We start from the raw sequence: 25,861 nt of genomic DNA on the forward strand, positions 1-25,861 counted from the left end.
GGGTGCACAATCCCTGGAATTGTTCAAGGTCAGGCTGGGTGGGACTTGGAGCAACCTGGTGTAGTGGAAGATGTCCCTGCCCATAGCAGGGGGTTGGAACAGGGTGATTTCTACCTCCCTTCCAACCCAACACACTGCCATGAAAAATACATTTTGCTGACAGAGTCATATCTCTCCATTCGCCTATTAGAAGAGGAGACATGGGTTTTGTTCCTGCTAAGGCTTGTGTGTGCAGTAAAAGCCCTTCTGTCAACAGGCACCAAGGAAACGAGCTGGCTACATCCCAACCAAACCATGCAAGATGCAATCTACCACCTCGCAGCCTGTTGGGTTATTGCCTGCCTGAGCTGAGGGCATTCAGCTGGAGCAGGGTCTGTGACCAGGGCTGGAGGAAGAAAGGAATCACATCACCCTCAAGCCCTCCTTTGGGCTTGCCTTTAATTCTGCCACCATGGTTGTACTCGCTGTGCTCCTCTCCATGGAGAGAGGACATCCCTCCTCTCCATCAGGGCATCCTCACTCTGCACTCTGATGATCTAGAGAAAGTTTGGCTACACAAGAAGAAGAAAAATTTAATAAAGAAAATTAAAAAAAAAATTCATACCTACCAAGGACTGTAAAGAGCAGCATCAACTTGATAAATATTGTTCACTAGTAGCAGTAATGATTTATTGATTTTTTTTCAGGAAAAAAATTAATTAGACCAGTCTGACATAAATCTTTATTTTCCCCTGTATTTATTGCTGCTGCTCAAAGTCTTTCACTGTGATCTGTGGGCATGTTGCAGGGCTGAGCACTGCAATGAGTATGGCTGTCCTGGAGTATTCACTTATCGAGGAGGATCTTTGTTACAGGAGGCCAATCCCATTCTCACAAACCACATTTCATCCAGGCATCCTTTGAGGAGCAGAGTTTCTCCGTCATCTGAAACTAAATTGTCGATTTAATTGCTTTCCATGAATTTAGCACTTAAAGGGATTAGGGAAAAAACAGCTTTAATTTTCATTCTGACCTTTTAACATCATCAAATGAAAGTTGGGACATCAGTAAAGGGATTTTAAGTCAATAATTGTTTTGCAGTGACTGTGTGTGTGAGCCAAACGCTATCCCTGCCCTAATCCTTGCTCCCTGTGTGGAGCAGAGTCATCTGCTATATTCTTCTGGGTTTGGCTTCACAGCAGCCTTGCCAACAGGACAGAACTTGCAAACAAGGCAAGAGAGCAGTGATCCAAATAAAAATTGCAGAGATGAGGCTGCTCTGCTGGAGCCCCAGCAAGTTCTCTAAATGGGCTGCTGCTGAAATCCTGACCTTGTTTGCTCTTGGGCTGCCTGAGCTGCTGCCTACCCTGTAGCCAAGATTAATTAATTCTCATATTGATGTGTCGAGCTACTGCCATGAAACCATAAAACAGGCAGAAAGCTGTCGGCATCCTGTAAAACTTGAGGAGGAGACAGGGAATCAACACGTAGGGATTTACAGAGCGGCATGCCAAGCTCACACAGCTTTAATCTCAGGTTGTGTTGCCTGAAAAGAGGCAGATCAGGTACCTCATTCTGAGCTGTTACCTTGGGCAAGAGTTAATGGATTTGCACAGGCAGAAAGCAGGCACAAGCAAAAGGACAGTAGCTGAGGAAACCAGATCCGTACGCCTTTGATGTCCCTTCTCTTACACCAGGTAAGAAGCTGAACTGAGAAGGCTGCCTTTGGCAGACAGGTTTAGTTACAGTGATGGGCTGTAGGTTTAGATTTCCTTTTGGCCCCCAGTCTCCTCCCTGGCCCTGTGTTGGTTTCCAGTTCTGTCACCTCATACAGTTGCAGTGAGGTTGCTGGAGCATTACATATTTTAGAGCAGTGTGGTTCATGCTCATGGAGGAGACAGAGGGGAAAGCAAAGCAGCTGTGCAAGAAGGAGCAAGGCTGGAAGGAGAGCTGGAAGGAGCTCCTGTGGCAGGAGCCTCCCATCTCCATCCCCTCAGAGAAGAAGGCCCATGGGGGTTGTGCAGCACTTGGCTGTGCTGGGGTCAGGGTAGGTGGCTCGAGCCACCGTGGGGCTGTGACAAGGACACACAGGCAGACTCCACTTCCCTCTTTCTGCTTTTGCAGGTCTGTTCTTTGCCTCCTTGGGAGGGAACCGGCTCTTGCGACATCTCTGCACTTTCCAGCACAGTGAGCCCCTGTCAGGAGCCTTCAGCCGCTCCAGAACCAAAGCACAGGGAAACCACAGACAAGACCTGGGGTGTTGCAACACCATTGTACTGTCACAAGTCATCGTGGCTAAAAATAAACTGCTGCTAAACAACCCTCAGACTCACTTTCACCAAATGCTGTAAGGAGGACGCCCATCAAGAGCACTAACTCAGGGCACAAATAACTTCAAAAACTCTGAGGAGTTTAATTTTTTGTCTCTCTTCTGAGGGTAACTCCCCCCCAAGCCCTGTCCTGATCCTCCATCCGATCAAGTACCCTGGAGCACCTGTGGCTTCTCCACAAGCTCTTCAAGATGAAGGTTTTTTTCCCTGCTTTCCTCACTTCAGGGTTCTCATGGAGCCCCAGGAGGGCAAATCCCCACGTGGGGACAGAACAGCCCTCACCTTTGCTTTGAGCTGAGTTGATGTGCGCTGTGAGCTCTGGTTCTTAGCTCGCCCTGTCATGCTTTGTGGTGATATGCAAGTTTTGCACAGCTCTGCAGGGAGTGGGGAGCCAGCCTTGCGGAAAGCCGCCTGCCTGTGGACAAAAGCCAGCAACAAAGCCCAGTGAGCTGCTCTGTCTGAGCCAGGACTGCTCCATCTCCGGCTTCTGCTGGTACTGGCAGCAGTGGAAAGCCAGGGTCATCTTCTCAGCTGATCTTGCTTCAGTCTTAGCAGGTTATCTGAAGTTCAGCTCTCCCCCGCTGCCCCTGTGTGAGCCTGTTGTGTGATAGCTGCCCTGAATGGCAGCCACACGCTGTCCTGTTGTTTGAAAAGCTGTGCTAGGCAGGCTCCTGTCAGCTCTTCACCTTTTAAAACAAGCTGCAGAGAGTGGATCTGTTCCATGATGCTCCTGAGGACACTTTTGCCAAGTGTCTCTGTGCACATCAGACCCAGTCCCACTGCAGCAGCTGCTTCCCGTGACCAAGACAACAGCTCTCAGCTTCAGTGTGCCTCACTCACACAAGATCTTCCTTCCTTATCCCACACAGTTTCTTTCCATTATTTTCCAGCTCTGTGAGAAAGATGAAGAGCCTGGAAACAAAAAGTTAGTTTTTCCCTCCCTCTCTCCCAAATGCAGAGGTCATCTGCAGCCCCACAAGACCCACCAGCCTCTCCCACTGGGCTCAGTGGGAAGCCTTCGGTACCTCCTCAGTCCTGCCATCCTACAGACCTGCAGAAGACACCAGGACATGGTCTGGAAAGCTTTGGGAATTTGCCAGTCTAAAACTGATGAGAGGGACAGCACAGCCCCTGCACCAACCCCAGCTCCAGCACATGCTCATGAACCCCACGGATGGCAGCAGAGACCCCATTGCCTCTCACCCTGCTTTGTTTCAAAATAGCCACACACTTAACCCACAGTGTCACCAAGTCATGCCCAGGAGGAAATCCCCCACCTTTTACCCTCCTGGTTTGCCTTTTAAAAAGACTTGGGCTAAGAGAGGGGACAGGACATGGAGCTGGAGGGCAGGTCAGGCTGCCCAGGCACAGGCAGTCCTGCCCCATGGAGAGACAACTTTCAGTCCTCAGCTGGACCCTGTGGTGGGTGTCCTGTCCTCAAAGCTGGCTGCAGAATTATGGGCTGCCTTGTGCTGATAGGGCATGGGGAGAGCTGGAAAAGAAAGTGCCCCTTGCTCTTCATCTGCCCTCGTGGATCATGTCCCTGTTACCAGCACAGAGCAGCAGTGGGACATGCAAGGGTGGGAGATGCAATGGTGGGAGATGCAAGGGTGGGAGATGCCCAGAGTTCAGCACAGGCACCCAGCAAGGCTTACACAATGTTCCCAGTTTCAAAAGGGACCAAGCCACAGAAAGGTTTTGATTCAGAGATACAAAACTACTCCTTAGTTAGAGCAAATATATTTTTGATGCTCCTTCATCCATGGGTTAAATTTTCAGACTAGCTCAGCATGACACCTCACTGGGACACTGCTGAGTGAGGGCAGAGCATTTTCTAGTGCACAGATCTCTGATGCAGGGCTTTGGGCCAGTGGGGTCATTTGTTGCTTTTGCCAAAAGAATTCATCACCAGAGCCCCTCTCAGGACTGCTTATCAGGGTGTAGCACCATGCTGAGGAGTGTGGGGTGCCAGAACAGGGCCAGGCCACATCCAAATACTGCTCCCAAATCCCAGCTGGAGCAGTCACAGGCATGAGCTGAGCCCATGTTAACCAAACAAAAAGGAGTTTTGACTGGGGCCTAGTGGGTGGCAAGCACAGGATGCACTCCAGCTCCTTGTAACAAACCATATCAGCTTCAACCCTGTGAAAAGGTTTGTGCTCACAGAACTCGCTGAAAAACCCTAGGAACAGAAATCTCTGGGCAGATCAATGTGACAAGTAAATCATAGAATCTAGAAGCATAAAATGGGGTGGGTTGGAAAGATGATCCAGTTCCACCCCCTGCCATGGGCAGGGACACCTTCCACTATCCCAGGGTGCTCCAAGCCCCAACCAACCTGGCCTGGAACACTGCCAGGCATGGAGCAGCCACAGCTTCTCTGGGCACCCTGTGCCAGGGCCTCAGCACCCTCACAGGGAAGAATTTCCTCCTAATATCCAATCTAAAACTCTTCTTCTTCAGCTAAAGGCCTGGGTTGCTGCATTTTTTTTCCATCAGCCTGATTTTTTTTTTGTTTCTGTATAAATGCTTAACATTCTTCTGAAATGGCTTTTTAAATTTTTCCATTTGGAATAAAATTTGGAGGGTAAAAGAATAAAAAAGAATTAAAAAAAAGGAAACAGCTGCATGTAGCCAAAACAGACTAAATTGCTGGTATATAGGGTTTATGCTGAATCATTGTTACATTTGGCTCTTCCTTATGTCAATACCCCCTGTGCTTTTAAGGCTGCATTAAAAATATAAAACAGGACCCAGACAAGGACATGGACAGTTCAGGCCAAACTTTGGTACTGTTGAATTGGTCAAATATACAAAGCAGCTGCTTTAAAGTCCAGAATCAATATTTTCACATCAGAGCCCTGCACAAAACACAAACCAGAGAAACTGGGGAGGTTTTGACAGGATTTTCTTTGTCAAGTCCTGGCTGGACTGGCAAGGAGTCAAAGCTGCAGGAAGCCTTTATAGGACCTTTGTGCAGGGAAATATCCAAGTCTTTTATGACTTTGCAGCTGTATGGGCTGAAGTGGAATTTGCTGGGCTACAACTATTTTCCACTGGATCTACTGGGAACTGTAGCTGCTACTCTGCAGGATAAATTTGGTTATGTGGTGACGTGAATTTCCTCACATGAAAAAACACATTTCCCTGCCTGGTTGATGTGTCCTGAAATATACCAAGAAGGGGAAAGCCATGCCAGATGGTGCAGAGCAGAAAGGAACCCCATGGTTTGCACCCCACATTATCCTCCTGGCTGAATAAATGGTGCTGCAGGGATGACAAGTTGGGATGCTGCTGCTTGGAGAGGAAATTACTGCCTTGTGAGTGAAAGCAGCAAGGTCTGTTCATCAGATATAACTTGTTCCTATTAGGATGGAAAAGCTCAAGCCAAGGAGCTTCTCTCCACAAAAGCAAAATTTGTGAAGCAATTCATGCCAGAGAGTCATTACTTTTCTGATCAAAGAGTGTTTAAGATTAATAGAGGATCTCTCCATATACAACATGTATATGCACATGAATACCGTGTCTCAACTGCTGGGTAGCTCCAGGAGATGGGAAGGTGGGGCAGCAGTAGGAAAAGCTGGATTCATCCAGACAGCTGGATTCTGAGGGGAGAGGAGAGAGAGAAAGGGGGAGGGAGGGAAGGGAAGGGAAGGGAAGGGAAGGGAAGGGAAGGGAAGGGAAGGGAAGGGAAGGGAAGGGAAGGGAAGGGAAGGGAAGGGAAGGGAAGGGAAGGGAAGGGAAGGGAAGGGAAGGGAAGGGAAGGGAAGGGAAGGGAAGGGAAGGGAAGGGAAGGGAAGGGAAGGGAAGGGAAGGGAAGGGAAGGGAAGGGAAGGGAAGGGAAGGGAAGGGAAGGGAAGGGAAGGGAAGGGAAGGGAAGGGAAGGGAAGGGAAGGGAAGGGAAGGGAAGGGAAGGGAAGGGAAGGGAAGGGAAGATGAAAATGCTTAGGGTGCTGAGACACTGGCACAGGCTCCTCACAGAAGCTGTGGACGCCTCATCCCTGTAAGTGTTCCAGGTCAGGCTGGATGGGGGTCTGAGCAGCCTGAGGTGTCCCTGCCCATGGCAGGGGGTTGAAATGAGATGGTCTTTAAGGTCCCTTGCAACCCAAATCATTCTATGAAAACTATAAATAAAACCAATATCAAGAAAAGAAAGCCCTGAGATGCGGAAAGGAGGCTCAGTGATGCAGTGCTGGGCTGGATTTTTCTTTAGTTTTTAGAGATTCTCTCTTATTAGTTCAAATTACAAATTGAGAGAAGTCCTTGAAAATAAAACTGGAGTGAACTCTACGAGTGCACTCACTTGACTGTGGCTTTCCAGGGTTTGCTTTTGCCTGGACACGTAGGGCCAGGCTCTCCAGCTGCTTCAGTCATCCTTGCCAGGGAGGGAAGACACTCCTAAGTCAGGGATGGAACAAACCCCTCCAGGCCACTGCTGCCCAGCACAAACCGCTGCTGGGGATCACCGCGCCGCGAAGGTGACCCAGTGGCTCAGGCAGTGCGAGGAAGGCAGGAACGAGCCACAGATCCACCCCCGGATGCTCTCCAAGAAGGAAGAGGAGCTCATCTCCCCAGCCTGTGACACCCCAGCACCTCCTGTTTGTGCACCCTGCATCCCATAATTGCCTGGCTCAGAGCTTTAATCAGCACAAACACAGGGGTGCAGTGAACTGACGCCAGCGGGAGGGAGCCTCGCCCTGCTCAGGCTCCCTGATGGCAGCGTAGGGGAGCCAGCTCTGTGGTGTGGGGCAGGGGGAAAGAGCTGAGACCCCTTGTCAGATCCAGGCCTCAGTGGCAGTTTTTGGATGCTGCAGGGGTGCGAGCACAGCTCTGGAAACATCTGCTTCACACCCCAGCCTTGGCATCTCAGGGCAATGGCTGCACCCACCCAGCTGGAAGCTCTCTGGGTGGTATTGCCTGGTTTAGGGCCACATCCAGAATTTGGGCACGCTCCAGCTGGGATGGCCTGTAAACCTGAGGAGGGCAGCCATGAATTGTGCTCCTGAAGACCTCATCCCTCCTGATCTGCAGAGGGGAGGAAAATGAGGCACTAGGCATGCCCTAGTGCATGGCATTAAGGCTCTTTTCAGGATGGAATGAGCCTCTAGGATACTCTCACCTCACACCCCAGGCCCCAGAGCACACTGGGGAGCATCCTGGATGCTGTGGAGGGCCAGAGTGTCCCAGGAGAGATTTAACTGGTATGAGCAGGTACCAGAAATGTGCTGGGTGCTGCAGCTCTATCCCACTGGGACAGCGAGGCCTTATTCAGCCCTGAATGCTTGGGAAGGCAGTGGGAATGCTGAGCCTGCCTCGCTCACAGGGCTGGGATGGAAACCCCAGATTGGAAACAGAGCTTGGAAATGCCCGGTGGGTCAGGAGATGAACCCCAGTGTGCCAGGAAGTGGAAGGGTGAAGTAGAAAAAACTCTGATAAGAAGGGACATGTAACCAGAACAAATATTGAGTGATTCAGCAGCAACTGACCCAGGAAGGAATAAAGGGCACTCCTTGCCATGTCTGACCTGCTGGCTGTGATGGTGCCACAGCCTCAGACGAGGAGAAGCAGCAAAGGCAGCGAGCGGGCGGCTCCTCCTGTCACTGTGGCACTGCTTGGCTTCTGAAGCTGGGACCCCAAAAAAAACATCTCTGGGCTTCTCCCAGCTGAAAAGATGCCTCTTTCTGTGGTAGGCTTGGGTCTCCATCCCACAGGGATGGCAACAGTCCTTGGTATCAGCTGCCAGGCAGGCAGCCAGGACTAACAGCCGAGTTGTTTGTTGTGTGTGCTGGTGGACAAACACTGCCACAGCCCATTCCTGCAACAGGGATGCTGCAAGAAACACAGTCCCCTCCCAGCCAATGGCTTGCCAAGAGGCAACTGAATGTCCCACAGCCTGTGTTACTTGTGACTTGACAGCAGGTCTGCCTTTAGTCCCCATTTCACAGTGCCAGGGTCCATCCCCACCATGGTCACACCTCCTCATTCCTGGGCTTGGCACCTGGGTCAGTGCCCCCCATGGCTATTGCCTTTTTTTACCCCCTAAATCCCTGCAGCAGGTAGTCAGGAGAGGGCTCACTCACTCTCTTCCCATGGGATGCACTGGGAGGGGTCACACAATGTGCTCAGCCCTTGGAAAGCCGATGGTGTTTCAGGTCACAGACAGGATTTCCATTGCCATCACCAGGGATACAGGCCTGGAGTCCAGGCTGAGCACCCACCTTAAGACATTCAGGCCTCTTGATGAGACCTAGAGCTTCAATGTAAGAAAACAAATACCAACCCAACCCCAGAACCTCCCAAAAATGTGACCCAAAGTTTACTTCTGAAAATCCAGGCTCTCACCCCATATCTAAACTACAGGCACGGTTCCCTCTGGCTCCACCCTCTCACCCTGGGCTTGGCTGCTTTTCCACAGTACCCAGCTGGGAGACAGATCTTCATCTTTCCAAGCAGAGACAGATGCCTGCTGAGGCTCTCTGACATGCAGGACCCCCACAGTTTCAGCCCTTTTGCTCATGGGCTGTCACAGATGGGCTGTGGCTCAAAGGAAGACTGGCAGGACACCTCTGGTACCTGTGGAAAACTGCAAAGTTCATGGGAAAAACAGACAACAAAAATGGTGGTGGATCCTATGGGGAAGAGTAGGAACAACTCCCTGTGCTCAGAGTGCCTGTGTCTTTCCATGGAACAGGAGAGAGTGTCTGGCCCCACTGTTGTGATGAGCAAGGGGAAGCACTGCCCTCCCCACCAGGGATGGAGAGGTGGCCATGCCACCACCAAAACTGACATTCAAACCAATGGCAACACTGCTCACACCACAGCAAAGCCATCCCTACCCAGCTGGGCAGAGCTGTGCTTCTTTACACCCCCTCCAAGTGCTGACTGAGCAGCAGAGTGGCTCAGCAAGCCAGGTGAATGAACAACAAATAACCCTCCCAAAACAAAACAGACTCAAAGAGTGATAAAATCAACTTTTCAGAGGTCACATTGATAATTTTTCCTTGGTACAATGCTGCTCCTCCCCAAATAGGGAGCTGAAGCTGCAGCAGGGGATCACAGATGTGCAAAAAGACAAAAGGAGGAGGATGAGTAAGACAATGCACAGATCCTGCAGGTACAGAGAGGTGTGTCTGTGGGCTGGCTTGGCTGAACACGGATTCGCAAAGACTTGTCCAAAGTGATTGACCAACCTGCAAGTGCCAAAGTGCAGCTGAACATGACCTGCTAACAAGGCCAGATGGAAAGTCTTCAAAGACCTGGCTAAGAATTAGGGTGACAAAAACAAACAGTAGATTTTACTGCTGCTGGAGAGCACAGTTCACGGGACAAAAATGCTTCTCCATCAGCATAAGTGAAATATCATTGGGGTTGGATGGGGGTTGGAGCAACCTGGTTGAGCAGAAGGTGTTCCAGCCCATGGCAGAGGGTTTGGAAGAAGATTATCCTCAAGGTCCCTTCCAACCCAAACCATTCTGTGATTCCATGAAAACATGGGATGTTTGTCACAGGCTTCTTGCTATGGGCACTTGCTGCTAATTTAACTCTACACCAAAGTTCTGTGCTTCACCTACAGTGTCCCTGGCCCTTGGGAACACAGGTAGCAAACCACCAGGGACCTACCAAGAAAGCCAATAGCTTTGGCTGCCCCTCCAGAGCCTGGAGAAGAGCTGCTGCCATGTCACAGCACCCTGACTGCCCAGTGCCAGCTCTGGACACCACGGACACTTTCCCTGCCCACGCCCCAGCCCTGGCGGTGCAAGAGCTGTGGCTCATTGCATCATCCCCACTCCACCTCCCTGGGGCAGGTCTCCATCAGCCCCAAACCTGCCAGCTTTCCCTGGGGGATCTTCACCAGCTGATTTCAAATTGTTTCCTGGTCACAGGGCATGCCAAAATTAAGACCTTTTCCAGTACCTGGTGAGCAGCACCAGCTCCTGGGACAGAACACCAGAATCCCTGTCTAAGCCCTCTGTACCAGCTCCTTCCAGCTTGCAGACTTGCCCCACAGGGATGGGGTTGAAGGGTTTGAAGTGCCTGGAAAGGGCTGCTATGGACATGTATTCAGCTTTATCCATCACAAGCAAGAGGATCTTACTCGGATTCCCAGGAGACCAGAAATGAAGGCAGAAATGGAGCAATTATCCTCTGAGGAAAGGATGGAGAGGGGAAGGTTTAGGGGTAGGGTGGTTGTTTCTCAGCCTCAAGCCTGACAGGGCTCAAGAAACATTTGGACAAGGCTCTCAGGCACATGGTGGGATTCTTGGGGTTGTCGTGTGCAGGACCAGGAGTTGGACGTGGATGATCTTTGTGGGACCCTCTCAACTCAGGATTTTCTGTGCTTCTATGAAAGTGGAGCCTGAGTGTTCCCAGGAAATGTCTCAGTAACACTGTCAGAGAAAAGCTGCTCCAAAACAGTTGTTCCCCTTGGGCTGGTGAGAAACCAGTCATTGCACCCCCATTTCCACTGTCTCCCTTGCCTTTCTCCTGGGCTGGGAGGCACTGAAAACCTCCCTGTTCTCCTGCCCTCTGCAGCAGGGTGGCCCATGGCTCTGCCACCATCCTGACACAGCAAAGTCCTAAAGGCACATGCAACTCCATATTAATATGAAGTCATCAAGAGCTCTTGGCCAGAGGGAACCACGAAATCTGAAGAGAAGGGGCTGGTGTCAGAGCCAGCTGAGGACCTTGGACACCCACTTGAGTCTCAGGGTGTGGGGAGGGAGGGAGTGAAGCCATTGCTGGGCATCACTGCATCACACCAACAATTTTTCAGCCCTTCCTTTGTGGGTTTTTCTATTTTTGACCTTCTGCCTAATCGCATAAGCTGCTTTCCAGAGCAACTACAGTCTTTGTAGCTTTTATTGACTTCCTCTGAAAACACGACTGAGGATTGCCAGGAGGGAGATGTCAGAGCCACACTCACTTTGATGTGGTTTATTTACCTGGATAATTTGTGGGCTTCAAATAATGCCAGGCAAGTGAAGGTCTGGCAGTGCCCAGCTGGCATCTTGAGACTCAGAAGCAAAATACATGATTAAAACAAGAGCTGTGCTCTTACAGCTCTCTCCACACAGCAGAGACAGAACTAGAAAGCCAAATCACCCTCCACTTCACCATAAACACTGGGTGTTGGGTTTTAAGGAGCATCTCACCGTGACCTCAACGGCCCATTTCATGCTCATGGTGGCATGGAAGGGAGCCCAAAGGTGAAAAGGCTTAAGTAGTAATACTTCAAGCTGATTACCATGGCCCATATATAGGGTGACCTGCATCTACTATCACTTAGCATGGTAATGACTAAGTACAGTATGTGGTTTAAATATCTCCCTAGCGCTAAAGCTAAATGCATCTATAACCCTAACCCTCTAATCGACTGATTCTAAATATGATAGATTAGCTTTCCATCTCATTATATGTAGCTAATCAGGGGATGAGGGCTCCTATTCCCTTGGACATTTGGTTTTTCATCTCTACTGTCCTACAACAGCAATTAAAAGAAAACTACTTCTCTTCTTGGGCTTGTTGCAGACTTGTCTTGTACCCTATCTCAGGAAGATACTGGGTTTAGTTTATGATGGTCATAAAAAACAAGCTGGAAAATCCTGTTTTCTGTCTTGGTGGACACCAAGATTTAGAAGTTTAGATGTTGCCTCTGTGACCTTTTCCTGATGACCCTAAATCAGCACAGGGCTCCTGCTGCCTGTGGTCATCACTCCATAAACAACTGTCTCAGGGGCAGCAGTGCCCAGGGGAGAAAGGCTGGGAGCAAGGAGCAGGGGAGGGTCTAGGCACCAACAACAGCTTAGGGTTCAATTACTCTTTCTCAACTAGAATGCTCATTTAAATATTGTCTAAATGAGGGTGGTCCTGTGCAGGACAAGGAGTTGGACTCAATGATCCTTGTGGGTTCAAACAATTCAGGATATTCTATGATTCAGTGCTTAAAAGAAGTTTCCCGATTCCTGTCTCAGGTGCCTTTTCCTACATTGCCCAAGCCCAAGGTCCTGCACACCAGGTAGGCTCCACTCCCCCAGGAGCTGCTCACCATGGCCCCAGCCTGAGTGCACAGGTGGGTGCAGGACTAAGGCAAAGTCCTTAAGTAACCTCAAGTGCCTCTTCCAGCCCAGCTGGGCACTAATGAGCTTTCTGCATTAAGGCTTTCACTCCAGGCCTGGGTAGCTCCAGGCAACTCCTTGCTCATGCCTTGTCTCTGCCTTGGAACCAGTCTCCAAGGCAGGATACCGTGGGCCACGTGCCTGGAGTGGAACTCCAGGTGCTCCAAACCCACTTGTTAGGGCCCTAAATCAGCACTGGAGGAGTCCTTGGGAAACAGTCATGCTCCACCAAAACTGTGAGATATCTACATCAAAGTCACCCTGAAAATTTGGCTGCCACCACCAGGCTTCCTGGTACCTCTGTCTCAGCAGACACATCCCCTCTTGCTGAGAGGGCATCCATCCATCCATCCATCCATCCATCCATCCATCCATCCATCCATCCACCCATCCATCCATCCATCCATCCATCCATCCATCCATCCATCCCTCCATCATCCATCCATCCATCCATCCATCCATCCATCCATCCATCCATCATCCATCCATCCATCCATCCATCCATCCATCCATCCATCCATCCCTCCCTCCCTCCATCAATCCATCCATCCATCCATCCATCCATCCATCCATCATCCATCCATCCATCCATCCATCCATCCATCCATCCATCCATCCATCCATCCATCCCTCCACCCCCTCTGCCCACACCTGGCTAAATGGGAGGGAAGAGGAGCTCGATGGCTCTTTGCCCAGGATGCTCTCAGAGGAACTGAGGAGCACCCACCTCTAACAATTGTTAGGCTGTGGGTGCTTTGTTTCCCCTATGTTTAACCAAGTACATGGAGGCCATGGAGCCAAAAGAAAGGTTGGATACCTTTACAGTCACCCTGACTGCCCCAGACTATGTGTAGGCAGAGTAATTGACTGTGGGGAGATGAACTATGCTATAATTTTGTCATTTTCCACTCAAGCATCCCAGGCACTGATTGCAGCTTGGGGATTTTCCATGTCAGACAAATTACCAGACTCCACCAAAATATCTGAGAGACAGCCCCATTTTGGGTTACAACATCTTCACCAGATGGGCACCAGCGGCAGTCCCCATTGTGCATGCAGGAGACTTGGGGCCATGGTAAATTGGTGCACTGGAAGGAAAATTAAAGGAGTTGGGGTAATAGATGAGAGAAGACATCCCAAACTGGCATTCCCCTGGCAGAGGAAACTCCTGCTCATTGTAAGCAGAAACAAAAGAGCCTTTGGTTGCCAAGGTTTAATTTAGACACAGGCTATATGTGGCAATTTCCATGGGTCTGCAGGGAACCCTGGTGAAAATTGGGATGAAGATTCCCACAAGTGCAGGGACTTTGCTGAAGTCCAGGCCTAGCTGAACATGCTTAAAGGTCCCACCTTCCTTTTTTTCTCCGGTTAAAATTTGCTTTGAAACTACTGAGATTAGCATTTGAAAGGGAGCACTATCCTGTGACGTAGGGCTCACCGGACCCAGGCAGCTGGAGGAAGCTTTTCCCCACTGTCCAGGGAAGTGGCAGAAGCACCAAGCTGTTCAAAACCACCACCTAGCCCTCCCCTTGGAGAAAGGGGTGGTGATGAATGAGATTAAAAGGCCTGAGAAGAGGCAAGCAAAAATGCTGCCCCAAGGAGAGCAACATGTCCAGATATGTCTGTCAGATAACAATACCTCAGATCAAACCCTTCACAGAGCTTTAAAATAATGATGACTCAATTCCAGGTGAAATACTCACCTGTAATGCTGCCCTCTTGTCAGGTTTGAGCTACTGATGGTGCTGCCATTGTTCCAAAGTGGGGAGACAGCAACATCCCAGAAGCTGGAGGAGACCTGGCCAGAATAATCTGCAAACCCAACAACCCCATTCTTGGGATAAACATGACACTGACATGTCTCAGTTCAGAAGAAAACTGCAGCTAGCACCAATCCCTAACAAAGCTCTTGATACCCTGTTTCTTCCAGATAGCATTTAGGAAAAAAAAAAGCCAGACTTTTGTGCAGGAGGCATCTCTGGGCAGCAGACAGGCCTGTAATGACTGGGAGGTCTGGGACTGCTTCCCGTCTGGGTCTAGCAGCAGATAAGATAGAGATAGATGAAATTGCTTCTCACTCCCAGCTGAACTACAGCACAGCTTGGCCAGTCTCCAAAAAGGGCTCATTAACAACTCCTGCAATGTCCTTCTCTTGGCAGATGTGGTGGTTATAGTGTGGCATTGGAGTCATTGCAGTGGTTTGAAGATCTGGAGATCCTGTTCCTGGAATCAAGTGAGGTTCCATTTAAGAAGAAATGAAGCTTTAGTTGTCACTGTTGTAGAAAGACTGAGCCCTGACCCCAGTCCACATTAAATGATTGGAAATGAGAAGCAGGTGATGAATAAACCCCTCACTGGAAGGAGGCACTGGAGGAACTGAGTCACCAGTTTTGAGCAATCCTGAACTCACTGCTAAAATCTCTCAACTCCACTTTTCTAAGACCTGCTGCCAACAACAGCTGTGGGAGCTGAGAGCTGGAGCAGAACTGACACCATGGGCAAGTTAAAACCATTTCAGGGCTAACTTCACACTGACACATTCCCTGGGGGAGCCCACACAGGGAAGACTGTCTTTGTCTGACCCAAACTCGTTTCAAACTTCTTTCTTGAGATGAAAGGGTTTGGTGATGAACCAATTCTGCTTGGCAGACTTCTGCCACAATGCCTTCTAAGTCCCACATCCCTGAGACCTGTGCTGCCCAAGTCTCTTCGCTCCAGCTGCCCTCATGGAGGGTCGTCCCCAGTGTGGATGGGACAGAAATGATGATTCTTGCCTGCCTTTGCTGCCTGCAAGTGGCCTGAGGCACCTCTAAAATACAGTGAATCTTCTCAGTCACAACCCAGAGCTGTAACCCCATTTCTTGAGGTCACTGCCCTCCCTCCTCTCTTTTTTAGCTTCTATTAAAGGGGTGAGAGGGGAGACAGCTTGGCCTTCTCCCTCAGCTGCCAGTCAGGTATATGAACATCACTGGGACACCATGAGAAGATGCCAAGGTTGCCAAACACCAACACCACTCCCTTCCCATGCTTTGTGACCTCCCTCTTTTCCTTCAGGCCTGGCTCCATCAGCAGGGCACTTCCAGCCCGTGGCAGCCTGAGGGATGATGTGCTGTGCCCAGGGAAGGCAGGACGGGCAGTGTGGGATGCAGAAGGTGACAGGCTTGTGCAAGGGCTGATGCACGTGTTCAGAAATGCTGCTGGACAAGCCCTACACACAGTGACTACACAGCACATAAATGCCTTCCCCAGCCTTCCCCTCTTCTCCCTCCTCACTCCTGTGCCTTCTGCGTGCCCTGCCCTGTGGGTTTGGAGACAAGGGACCACACTGTGGTCACTGTACCTAAACAATAGGAAAGGATGGAAAAATACATAAGCCCCATGCCTGCTCACAGTTTTATCACCCACCTCTTGGTGTTTGGCATTTTTCTCCATGCTCCAATGCCTGGCTTCACATCAATTCACAGACCTCAGCTTTCATCTAAAAAAATTATAATTGCACAACATTCCAGCTCCTATTGATGTGGAGAAGCGAAAGTCAGGATCCAAAATATTCGTAATACAGATGTTAAAAAAAAAAAAAAAAATAAAGGGAAGAAAAAAAAGAAAGAAAAGGACTTTGACATTTATTATTTTGGAAAGCTCTTGATTCCTGAGTGAGCTGCAATTTTCAGACAACCTGACTCATCATTTCTGAATGCTTTGGTTTGGCAGCCCTGTATATATTTAGTAATACAAACCCTGACTTGCAGCTTCCAATGAGAATCCTAATGGCATGATAAGACAGATTTTCATCTCATTCACGTCATTTCCAAATATCAGGACATTTACTTAGCGGGAAGGGTTGTAAAAGCTGTGAAATGGTCTCCCTGGGGAGGAGCAGAAACCTTCTGGCTACACGCTTGAGCAGCTGAACAAACGGAGGGAGAGCAGGCAGCATTGAACAGCTCTTTCCTTTCTGGCCAAGGGACAGAGCAGATGATCCCAGACATGTTTTCCTCTTCACTGCTCTGGGCTTTGCTAATTGAGTCCATTGCCATACCACAGCCACTGGAGCCACTCTCCAATCTGACTGGAGGAAGAGCAGCTTCTGTACGAGGAGCACGCAGCTCCAATGGAAAAACTACTGCTGCAAACCATTTAGGACTTCACAAGGAGTGAGAAACCTGCCCCAGTCCTTGAGAATGCATTCAAAGCATCCTCAGCCAGCAGTCAGAATTTAATTTTTTACCTTAAGATCCCTTGGGCACTGGAAGTCTGTGAGATTTTTTCCACTGCCTATCAAGCAGAGGTATTAAAAACAATGTCTTTGGCAGCACAACCAGCATGAGTAGTTGTAAGTTGATTTTCATCTCTTCATCCCAGACCATCTGCTTCTTACCCTCAACTTTCAAAGGCCTTGAAGGAGATGTATGCCACTGAATTTTATAGCTAGATTTCATGAACCTCTTTGAAAATGAAAGGACTGCACCGAACACAAATTTACAGACATCAAAGGGATCTTCTTTTTTCATGCAAGCACTAAAAGCAGTGCAAAGGGAACTAATTACAATTTGCTCAATTGCCAGTTTTCACACTGGAGTGAATACAAGCATTTTATGCTTTAAACCTTACAAACTTGTGGCTGCCAGCTTAATATACTTCTAAAGCCAGAAGCAAATTAATAGACTAAAACCATCTTGCATCCACTGAGGCAAGCAATGAAGCCAAAAAAGCTGCAGGGTAGCTCCTGGAAAACTCTCACACTTTTTTGGTACCCTTACTTGATTTTTTCTTTCTTTAATAAATCAGTATTTCTGTACATATTCAATGGCAATGCAAACACTAATCCAGCTTTTTCAAAAGCAAAGCTATTGCATTGATACTTTTTATTGAGCTGATCTTCATCCACGCTGCTGACAGAGTCTCACAACTGAAATGGCAGCTCCTCATAAAAAGTATGGGAGAGTTCAGGGATCTTGGCCAAATGTGGCTGACTCAGGATCTGCTGACTCCAGTGGCTGAAAGCATTACACAGACATATGAGTTCCAGGCAGGCAATGGAGGGAAAGAGCTACCCTAAATTACAAATCAGGATCTAGGTGAAAACTTTGAAAGTCAATAAAATTCCTATATAGCAGAACCTTAGGCTCCAATCACAGATTTGCCCATGAATTTTTACCAAGGGTGATGGGAGGGTGCAGTGACCCTGATGCCACTTCAAATCAATGAAAAGTGAAGCTGAGAGAAAATCTCCCTTTGTCATTTGAACCTTGCCCCATTAAACCAACAAGCCCTGGGCCACAGCAGGTATTGGCTGGCCACAGTGAGAGCTTTCCTGCTCCCCAAAATACCATCTCAGATCCCCCAGAGATGTACAAGTCTTCTGGTTTGCAGTTCACAACAATCCTGATAGACCACCTCCAGAGGTGACTTAGTTCCCACTCTCCAAGCTTCCAGGACACAGATTGGTGGGTATTGATATGAAATATGATATGATACTGACACATCAATAAAGCTCTCCAAAGGTGACTACTGCACATTCTTTATGCTGTCAGCAATATAAACTCTCAGATCCTGGCACCATGGAAATGGTATCATGTTTTGATGCTGAAGACAACACTGTGGCAGTAGCTGCTCCAGCAGGAACTATTCCATAAGGTCTCCTGAGTCCCAAGGAATGACACAACCAATGAAACCCTGGGATGATACCACTGTGCTGGCAAAAAAAAGGTATATTACTGTTCTCCAGCACTGACCACCAGGGAAGGAGAAGCTGCTCATAATCCTTGAGAGTGGGAGAGCCAAAAAGCCACTAACACAAAATTCAGACAGTTTTGGGGCTCCCACCCTTGGTGGCCAACTTAGCTGCATCTACATCTTGCCAAGGAAGCACTGCTGCAGTTGTAACCCCATGAAACCGAGTAGGAATTGGAGTGAGGAATTCCCTTAGGTCATGTCTGCACCAGATGGGTGAACACCACGTGTCACTCACATGTGAACAAGGTGCCACAGTGGCCCCCTCATGCAAATGCATCCATTCCTGTCCTGCTTCTTCCTACCTGGGAAAGCAACTCAAGCCAGCCTGCAAGGCTGGTTCTTGGATCATTTTTCTGGAAATCTGCTACTTTTTCTTCACACAATACTTACTGTCCTTCTTCCTCCCTTGCCCTGCTTTTGAGGAGCTGAGTATCTACACACCAGCAGAGGGATGGGCTGCAATGTGGCCAAAAGGTGCTCATGGAAAGGCAGGGAGATCAGAGGATGAAGCTGACTGGAACAGGAGACACAGGAAAGAAGGAGGGAGAACTGGTGGAACACACAGGCACAAAGACAAGTCCAAGGGTAACTGAGCCTCTGCCCCACCTGCCAGACAGTTCAGAGATGCTTTAGAGGTAGAAGTGACTCAGTCAAGTAGAGGGGACTGGAGTGGGAAGGAATAATTATTGCATGTACATCTCAGCTTTGATTTCATCTTTGTAACTTGGTCTCACAGCAGGTGAGCACATACAGACCAGGGGTCTGTGCTGTAATGGGGGTTGTACCTCTGTAATTTCCATACCCAAGGCTCCTGCTCTCCTCCACAACCTCCACAGCTGCACTGGGGCAAGGTCTGTGCAGAACTGTCCCTCTCTGCTCCACCTCACCTTCTCTCAAGTTAAAGCATGTGAGGAGCCCTATACAAACATCATCTGTTTTGCAGGTGGTTAGAAATGCTTTTCCTTCTCCATGAACTCATATCTCCCCAAGGAAGAGGCTACAAACCTGTCATACAGCTTCAAGCCCAGCAAAGAGTGCAAAGGTATGCCAAGGAGCTACAGAAAAATCATCCAGCTTCCAGGAGAACAGGAAAAAGCACAGAAACATCTCTCAGAGCATCTGGGCTCTGAAATCTGCACTGAAAAAAATCATCTCAGTCTGCCTGGGGCAGAAGCTTGAGGATGCAACCGATAAGAAGTGCCCTGTGAGTAATGAGCTCTTAAATCCAAACCAAACCAAGTCACTCTGTATCTTTAGATAAGGTTTAGCACTCTCATGGGAGAAAAGCTGTCCTTTTGTGTTACCTGTTGGTTGACAACTCAGCTTTCAAGCAGCTGGCCAGCTCTGCAATTCCTATTGCAATAATGCTACAAATCATTTAAGTGCTACCACTTTGGATCAAAATTTTAATGAGGCACTAAACCCACAAAAGGGGCTCTGTGTAACATAATTAAATAGAAAGGGCCTAAATAAACAGTACAACAAGTTACATTATAGTTGAAAATAGCTGGGAGGCAAAGAAAGGAGCATTGAAGATGCATGATGTAAAAAGGCATTTCACAGAATGCAAACACTAAAACTTTTCAACACGCACAAAGAGTAAAACACTACAAGCACATGACTTCCCTTTGATTTGGAAGAATCTGTGTGGGGCACAGGGCATTTGTTTTTGTTTTTTTTCTTCTGCTAGTCAGCACAATGAAATATTTCACATGGGAACCCAGTGTCAGAGAGCCATTTGTGCTTTGGAAAGAAATAAATACTGCAGGAAACAGGTAAAGTCAGTAGGAACATCTGGTTCAGTCAGACCACGGGATGTTGGATCACGTCTCCAAAACACTGGGCAGTGCTGGGACTCCTCAAAAGAGTCTTGCAAACAATCAGCATTGTAACAAGTCTGTTTGGCTCAGGGCTGCAAGACACTTGTTTCATGCTCATGCTAACTCCTCGAATCCACTGCAAGCGGTGACATTCAGGCTGAGCCAACCAGCTCAGCATCCAATGCTCTGTCTGCATCAGCTATTTACAGTATCATGTTTGTTCCACCCCTGTCAATATTTGATCCAAGAGCTGCAGAAGTCCTACAAACACAGGAAGGTTTCAATTTCACATTAAGGTAACATTGACAGTGGTGCTGCTGTATCGTGCAAGTCAGTGCACTGCTATTCCTTGAGAATGAAATTACTGGTAAACTTGGTTTTCATTTAATTTCCTCCCAGTCCTCTCAGCAACCTTTCTCCAGAGCCACAACTATTGCTGCAGTTCTGGGCTGGTGAATGAAAAGTTTCTAAATTCATCTTGGTTTATCATTGGAAGGATCCCCTCTTCAATGGGGGTCAGGATGGGCTCCTCTTTTATAAAATCTGGATCGAAGTTGCTCACGTCATCTTTGGATTTCTGTCAAATGGAAAACACAAAGGAAAGACACATCAAAAGTGTGTATCATCTGCTTGACCCTTGTTCTGCATCTGAGTGCATTGAACCATCCCTTCCTGCAGGCTGAGCTGATTGAGAGCCTTTTCTGGGCTTGGACCGGGAGCAGCTGCCCCCACAGAACTTGTCACACAGCAAAGCCTTTTCCAGCCTCTGAAGGTCTCTGACAGGGAACCCCCTCTCCAATTTAACTGACAGCAGCTCTGGGGGCTTCCCTGGCCAGACATGGCAGGGCAGGGCACATGAATCAGTCCCTCCCCTCAAGTGGCAGCACAGACCCCGTGCAGTTATCAGCTGTGTTCCCAACTGGCTGACTCCTTATCTGCAGTGTCCCAGCTGGGTTTTGGGGAGGGGGGAGAGGACACTCCTCTTAGTGCCAGCGATTAAACTTGCACAATACTGAATTACTGGGCCGTGGGAAGACAAATGGCTGGCCTCCAGGTGCTGGATTCCTTGCTGTGTGCCACAGAGTGGGGCTGTTTAGAATGCACACACACAAACTGGGTTTGTGACACATTTTCATGAGGCGTGTGTTTTTCCTGCACCCAGAGCAAGATATTTTATTGACATTGAGGTCAATAAAATTTATTGACATTGAAGTCAAACATTCCCAGATCCTGCCCAACTCATGGCAGACTAAACAGGCTCCCTTAGCCTTTGATTCAGCCTAAGGGGCAACTCAAGATTCTACTTTTGAGCCGTCACACCTCCGCAGGTACCTGATCCTGCACCCAGTGTTCAGGGAGGACTGGGTAGACCATTGCCACTGAGAGCTTGCAGAGTAACCACAGCATGAGACAAGCCACCCCAGGCAATAACTTGGAAGACAGGAAAGCCACACGACAGCCCTGGAAAGGCTGGCTGTGAAGAGCAGCGCTCCTCTGTCAGAGCATCCTTAGGGCTGTGTGGCACCACTGGGGACAGCACTGTGTCCTCTGCAGCCTCTCTGCTGCTTGAAGCACCCACTGATGGTGGCCTGAGCAGGGAGCACTGTGCTGGGTACTGAACAGACACAGAGACAAGGGAGAGACAGCCCTGCTGTGGAGGGGTGGGTGGAGTGAGCAGGATGAGGATTACTTACCCTCTTTTATCTTTGAGGCAAGCCAAAGGGTACTTGAGTGCCTAACCTGCTGCAAATGCTTTTACAAATCTGCATCTTTTCACTGACCTGCCTTTGAAAATCCAGCATGGAGGGGAAAAGAGGTGGCTAACCAGGTGGCCAGCCAGCAGCCAAGCCAGGGCCAGAGGCCTCACTTCCCTTCCTTCACCTCTTTCCCGTCTCACGGGAACAAATCTGCGTATAGAGCCAAAAAGAGGAAAGAATCCCGAGGGATCCCTTTTCCCCAGCCCCCCTCCCCACGTACAATCCTGGGCCTGAAGGGAGGCTCCATCTGCCGCTGGTTCAGCAGGTCCCAGTCCAGCTCCTTGAAGTAGGGGTGCCGCAGGATCGCGCTCTCGCCGCCCAGCCCGGGGCTGCCCAGCCGCATCGTGGGGTTCTTTGTCATGAACTGCAAAACAGAAAGGGCTGTTTGTTCCCTCCCATCCGCCACGGCCACGGGAGAGGGACCCATTAGCAGGCACACAAAAGCTTGTCCTCAGCTTTCCTGTTGAACCCAGTTGCTGGCCGGACTTCTCGAGTTCCTTGTAATGGAAACGCCTGCAAGGAACTTGACTCGCTCCTCAGAGGAAGAAGTCGGGGTTTATTTCTCCCTGGTCCTTCTGCTTTTGATGAAATCCTTGATTACCACATTAAGAAAGTTGAATTGCATCATTGGCAATATTACAGATATTGCCCAGTGCGTTTGGTCATTATTTGTTTCTGTGTTAATTTCTCAGGAGTACCAGCTTGCTCTCAAACGCCGCCCAGCAGCCAGCCAGGCTTTGGCCCGGAGTCAGTCCTGAGCTGTGCCTTTTTCCTAAACCTCTCCCTGTTGAAGCACTGCCAGATGCCTACGCTTCCCTTCCTGTCATCTCAGGAAACAGAGGAAAACGGGCAAGGCTCTGGCTTTTAGAGCCCTCTGACCCTGAGCTGATGAGGGCAGACAGGTGACTCTCTCGCTGCTGAAACGCCAATAAAAGATTTCATTTTGTAACATTTTTATTCTGCTGCTGGCAAAAAGAAATCTCAAACCTCAGCCAAAGTGCCCTGACTTGCCAGGGAGCAATGAGGAAAGGCATACATCACACAGATGGTGTGAGAGGGCCCTGGTGGGTGCCTTTAGGTCCTGATGAAAATGATGAAGTGTTAGTGCTGTGGATATTCTTAAAGGGGAGGAGGAGAATCCTTTCCTCAGGAAGGAAAAGAGCTGGTTGCCTTGTTAATTTAGGATTACAGTTCTTGAAAATTCAGTAATAAACAATCTTTCCCCTTCTCTTGAGTATTTCTAATTCACTGGAGAAATCGGGTTATGTTTAAACTGGGAAAATAGCTGCTTTTATTTGCCTATTGAAACAGCAGCATAAAGCAAGCTGCACTCCGGTGGAGGTGTCCAGACAATTTCCTGGAAGATGAAAGAGCATTATGTTTAGCAAACAGCTGAACCAGCCAAACCAGACAATCGGTCACTGTTTTGGGAATGGCCAAGTCTGCTGCATCTCAGCACTGGGGAAATGAAAAGAAGGGGAGGTGCGGCCAGAGACCAACTTCATTCTGACTGCAGGAGCCTTTCACAAGCTACAAACTCCCCTAGGATAAGTGGATAAAAGGCCTAGTCATTCCCCATCCAGTGAGAAGGTGGGGAGGAGAAAGATGACTGCCTGATTTACAGAATTCTCCCCAGCACCCCATTCTGAGGGGGCTACAGGGACAAAGAAAATGGGGAGTCTTTAGCAGACTCCTTGCAGGACCCCAGACTCTGCTGGCATCAGCACAAACCCCCCAGCTCCACCCTGACCCCCTGAGCCCTTTGAGGTCATGTGCTGCCACAGGATTCCGCACAGTGGAACCATTTTCCAGCAATCCACCCAAAACATCAGGAGAAAGAGCTGCTGAGTGCACCCAGATCTGTACAAGGAGTCACCAGGACAGGAACAAAGCTGCTGCTGCTGGGCTCTTCCCATCCTCCTCTGGACTCTTCAGCCTCTGGGGATGCAGCATTTCCAGGGGCAGGCCCAAGGACAAGGAGAACTTCTGTGTCTCCCCAACCCTTCCAGCCTGTTCTCCCTTTCTACCGGCAGAACTTCAACAATTTCTTTCCCAAGAGACTTCCCCAACATTTCTGTGGGATAGTGATGTCCCCAGAAATAGCTTGGTTTCCAAACAAGAAAAGGGTCAAGCCAGAATCTCTGAGAGACCTGGTTCAGACGAGCCTTTGCAAGTCTTGAACTAGGTTTCTTCATTTTGCAAAACAGAACAGAAACCTCCTGGCAGCCCTGTCTTTCTCTAGAAATTCATTTTTTGTCCCCACAGATGGATATCTGCAGTTCACTAGCTCTTATTTGCATTGCTGGAACACCTAGAAAGCTCAACCAGGACCAGAGCTTGCTGGCGCTGGGAGTGGTATAGACCAAAACATTCCAAAAAGGTAAGAAAAAAATGGAGAAAAGATCTGGGAATACATCACATGTCTCCTGGCTCCTGCCCTACCACCACCTCCATTACACCAGGAACCTTCTGTTAAATATGGAAAGGGAAAAAATAATCATGAAAGCAAATAAACTCTGAAAAGGACTGGCAACACATTTTGCTTGGGTTCCCATTCATACCCAGCCATATAAGACCAAAACCTGAACCCAACTGTCCATTTCCAGAGCAGTTCAGATATAAAAGTGTGTTTGCATTCCTATTTGCTTGATGTATTCCATGTGATGCCAAAACTGCACCAAGCAAAGGCATCCAATGCAACAAGTGAAAAGCCAACATAAATTCATTCCTGGCTGCTTAAAACACCCTTTTTGTTAGGGATTAGGCAAAGGCCATCCCTTAAGGTGGGCTGTTTTGAGGTCTAAAAAAGTAGAACAACATTCAAACCAAAACTGTTCAAAATTGAGTGGCCAGTTCTGGTTTGTCCACTGGGCCCAGAGATTGGGAAACCTCAGCTGGATAACTCTAGGAACCATCCATCCCACAGTGGATGCCTAAAGGAAGGAGGAGAAGAGTGAAGGATTCAAATTCATCCACTGTCGGATGGCTCCTGAAACCAGGCTTCCACAAAACCCCTCTGAATTATTCCTTGCCTCCAACAGGAACGAGCTGACCTTTGCTCAGTGCCGCTGCCCGTCTGGCTCTGTAAAAACAAGGCTGTGAAGCACAAGGGGCTGCAGTGACCCCACAGCATCACAAACCACTCTGGAGAGGACTCTCTAAGCCTGTTTCCCAGCTACTGGAAGCACCCAACGCAGGCTAGCAGGACCTTAAAAGTGAATTAAAGACCATGCACTCTACCAGAAGTAGAACACAGGGTGAAGAGGCTCCCTGTTCATGGCAGTCAAACTCACACTGCTCTTCTTCAGCAAAGATGTGGCACAGGTTGCCCAGAGAATGCCTCATCTCTGGAAGAACTCAAGGTCAGGTTGGATGGGGATCTGAGCAATGTGGCATGTGAAGCACAGCCCTGTGCTCTGGGCAGTGCAGCACCATGGCAGCTCCTGTGGGTGCACACACACCTCTGCACCCAGGGGCTGTGATGGAAAACCACAGGCTGGCCGTGGCTGCTCCTCCCTTACATAAAATCTCCTGGTGAGTTTTGGAGGCGGCAGGTTCAGCCTGGTGAAGGGGCTGTGCTTCTCTGGGAAGAGGCTCCAGTGTTTATGGGGGCTGAAAAGCAGGAGTGCAAATGATGACTCCAGCAGAGACAGCACTGATGCTCTGCACTGGAACAGTTGCCTGCTTTGCTGCAAGATGTATATAAATTGACAGAAAGAAATTTTTGAAGCCAGCTTCCACTAAAATGAATAACAAAGCCTCTCAAACACTATTTGAATTCACCAGGAATTATTGCACTGACACAGAAATGGATGAATTTTCAGTTTGTGTTGTCCAATAGGCAGAAAATACCAAAGGACTCCAATGACTTCTCAAAGGCTCCAAAACCCATGAATCCTGCTCCCTCCCTGCCTGAGGCAGCACTGACATTTCTCTGCTGCAGCAGGGCAGCATCTGGCCAACCATCTCATGCTGCCTCTGCTGTCTGATGGCACTTCAGCAAAGCAAAGAGCTCAAGATTTCTGAAAAACTTCATTACAAGCTTAATCTCCATCTCTGGAAGGAGCACCTGCAGCCCATGTCCCTGTCCTGACCACGTGAGAGGCTCTTGTGTAGCAGGAGGG

General features: G+C 49.0%; 1 protein-coding gene across 3 annotated transcripts in view; it reads right to left on the reverse strand.

Annotated features, from left to right (window-relative positions):
* PRKCH (protein kinase C eta) overlaps positions 1 to 25,861 on the reverse strand; it is a 147,213-nt gene that overhangs the window by 14,627 nt on the left and 106,725 nt on the right. For 2 of the 3 annotated variants that reach the window (XM_023927374.2, XM_086895150.1), the window contains 2 exons: positions 21,958 to 22,101; positions 19,538 to 20,557 (listed from right to left, as the gene is read on the reverse strand). The exons of the other annotated variant lie outside the window; for it this stretch is intronic. In XM_023927374.2, coding sequence (XP_023783142.2) covers positions 20,411 to 20,557; positions 21,958 to 22,101 — 291 coding nt within the window. In that variant the 3' untranslated portion in view covers positions 19,538 to 20,410. Of the gene's footprint in view, positions 1 to 19,537; positions 20,558 to 21,957; positions 22,102 to 25,861 lie in introns of those variants that run through there. 3 annotated transcript variants of the gene reach the window in all.

This window comes from Cyanistes caeruleus, chromosome 6 (genome assembly GCF_971803275.1).
Source record: "Cyanistes caeruleus chromosome 6, bCyaCae1.hap1.1, whole genome shotgun sequence".
Classification (NCBI taxonomy): domain Eukaryota; kingdom Metazoa; phylum Chordata; class Aves; order Passeriformes; family Paridae; genus Cyanistes; species Cyanistes caeruleus.